This window comes from Otolemur garnettii, unplaced genomic scaffold (genome assembly GCF_000181295.1).
Source record: "Otolemur garnettii isolate 467f Iridium unplaced genomic scaffold, OtoGar3 scaffold00114, whole genome shotgun sequence".
NCBI lineage: Eukaryota > Metazoa > Chordata > Mammalia > Primates > Galagidae > Otolemur > Otolemur garnettii.
This window is the reverse complement of record NW_003852509.1, coordinates 6878614-6881021: the sequence shown is the minus strand read 5'-3', so window position 1 is coordinate 6881021 and position 2408 is coordinate 6878614. Positions and strand designations below refer to the sequence as shown.

The 2408-nt window shown below is 43.6% G+C and overlaps 1 protein-coding gene across 1 annotated transcript in view; it reads left to right on the top strand.

Moving 5' to 3' along the window:
* OSGEP (O-sialoglycoprotein endopeptidase) overlaps nt 1-1563 on the top strand; it is a 15574-nt gene extending 14011 nt beyond the window's left edge. Inside the window, exons 7-11 of the mRNA XM_003797302.3 lie at nt 416-481; nt 600-690; nt 946-1021; nt 1122-1220; nt 1372-1563. Coding sequence (XP_003797350.1) covers nt 416-481; nt 600-690; nt 946-1021; nt 1122-1220; nt 1372-1411 — 372 coding nt within the window. The 3' untranslated portion in view covers nt 1412-1563. The remainder of the gene's footprint in view (nt 1-415; nt 482-599; nt 691-945; nt 1022-1121; nt 1221-1371) is intronic.
* The last annotated feature ends 845 nt before the right edge of the window (nt 1564-2408 follow it).

The window sequence follows — 2408 nt, the reverse complement described above, 5'->3', positions numbered from 1 at the left end:
AAATAAATAAAGGAATAGAGAAGCAAGACTCCAGTGTACTCAATTTTGATATGAGGCCAATTGATAACCTAGTATACAGTGTGAGGTGGGGACATGGGGGAACAGAGGGAAGGGGGAGGAGTGGCACACCTCTTAGAGGAGAAACACATTTATAAGAGGTACTTTGCCTGACAAATGCAATTAGTGTAACCTGAATGAATCCCTAACAATAAAAAAAAAAAAGAAGAAGAACTAAGTATTGATTCTTAAATGAACGCTGCCCATTCTATACTTTGATGCTGGTAAAGGAGAATGTGTGGTACAGGGTGTGCTGGTAAGTTGAATTGTAGTGAAACGTGGCAATCCTCCAAGTATATTTTTTTGCTCTCATATAATCTCCAAAGCACTATTTCTTGTGTTTTTCCTTACATCATAGGATGTAGCCCAGCGGATGCTGGCCACGGACGAGTGTACTCCTGAGGATCTGTGTTTCTCTCTGCAGGTAATGAAGTAAAAACCTGGGACAGGAAGTTGGGGCTAGAGAAGGTTGCATGTATATAGTAGAGCAGAACTAAGCTGGGATGCCCCTCTGATGTTTTCACCTTGTCTGTGCCCCACAGGAAACTGTGTTTGCAATGCTGGTAGAGATCACAGAGCGAGCCATGGCGCACTGCGGCTCCCAGGAAGCCCTCATTGTGGGAGGTGTGGGGTGTAGGTATCATTCAACAGTATTCTTTCTTCCTATTCTTGGCACTGTGCATCATCTTTGTCAAATCCACTTTGTACTAAACAAATCACTAAGGATTTGAGGGGGGTTATTAGGTTTTTTTCTTGTCCTGTGCTTCCTAATCCTTACCTCCTGACCTTTACTTCAATGTCTTAAGTAAGTACATATGTCGTGTACTGCTAGACAATGAAAAAAAAGATGGCTGAAATTAAGCTAACTCTATCTCATACCTCTTATAGGTAATATGAGGCTACAGGAGATGATGGAGACAATGTGCCAGGAACGGGGAGCCCGGCTTTTTGCCACAGATGAAAGGTAAAAATCCTTTATGTTTCTTGATATCCTTTATACTTTGCCCCGTATTGTGACTTTTACACCCTTTGATCCCAGATTTCATATCTCTTTTCCATCCCAGATTCTGCATTGACAATGGAGCCATGATAGCCCAAGCTGGCTGGGAGATGTTTCAGGCTGGACAGAGGACCCCCCTCAGTGATTCTGGTATCACACAGAGGTGAGTGATATCACCTATCTTTGGTGTAGACAGAATTACATGGGAGGTAGGCAGAAATCAGTGGGGAAGACAGTCCAGGAGCATCAGGGGAGAGAAGAATGGAAGATGATAGGGGATAGCCTTCCACTATGCTTTTTCTGTTTTTCCACAGGTATCGGACAGATGAAGTAGAAGTGACCTGGAGGGACTAACAAGATTAACAGTATTTAGTTCCCTAAGTGGATGGAGCCCAAGGACCCTGGGCTCAATCTGTGTCCTGATGTGGAAGTCCTAGCAAAGATATAGATGAGGTCCCTTTTGGAAACCCAAGATGACTCAGCAATAAAATATTTTTGGTTTTGTATGTTGTTAATTGGATCGTGTTGAAATGAATGGGTAAGGAGGCCGAGGTCAGAGCAGCATCCTGGCTGACCATTCAGGTAGCTTTGGAAGCTGCTGCTCAGGAGCCAAGAATGAGAGGAAATGTAACTTCTCCTTAACAATTGTATTATACCAGTAATATCTAAGTATTAGGCCTTATCCTTACTGCTTTACATTCATCATCTTATTTAAATTATTTGAAGTGGTATTATTAGACCTGGAGACCGGTCTAATTATAATTCAAGAATAAAACCGCCAGGCGGTGCCTATGGCTCAGTGAGTAAGGCTCCAGCCCCATATACTGAGGGTGGTGGGTTCGAACCCAGCCCCAGCCAAACTGCAACAAAAAAATAGCCGGGCATTGTGGCAGGCGCCTGTAGTCCCAGCTATTCAGGAGGCTGAGGCAAGAGAATCCCCTAAGCCCAAGAGCTGGAGGTTGCTATGAGCTGTGATGCCACAGCACTCTACCAAGGGCAACAAAATGAAACTCTGTCTCTAAAAAAATAAAACTTCCCCTCCTCCATACACTTTGACCTGTATACACTTCTTTGGGCAGGTTTATGGGTGCCCTAGACAAACATTTCTCCCTGCCACAACTACCAGAACTAATCCAGTTATGCCCTTTATCTTGGTAACAATCACAAGAAGTCCTGAACTACTGACTCATCTTTTATGCTCTAATAACCACTTATCTCCTCCCTATTTTTCTGTCCCCACCTACCTCCTCCTTCCAACTCTCCTACTCTGCTCTCTGAAACTAACAGGCTGTCATTTGCCAAATTCTCTATCCTCAACTTTTTTTCTTGCTGAGACATGGTTTCTTGTGAG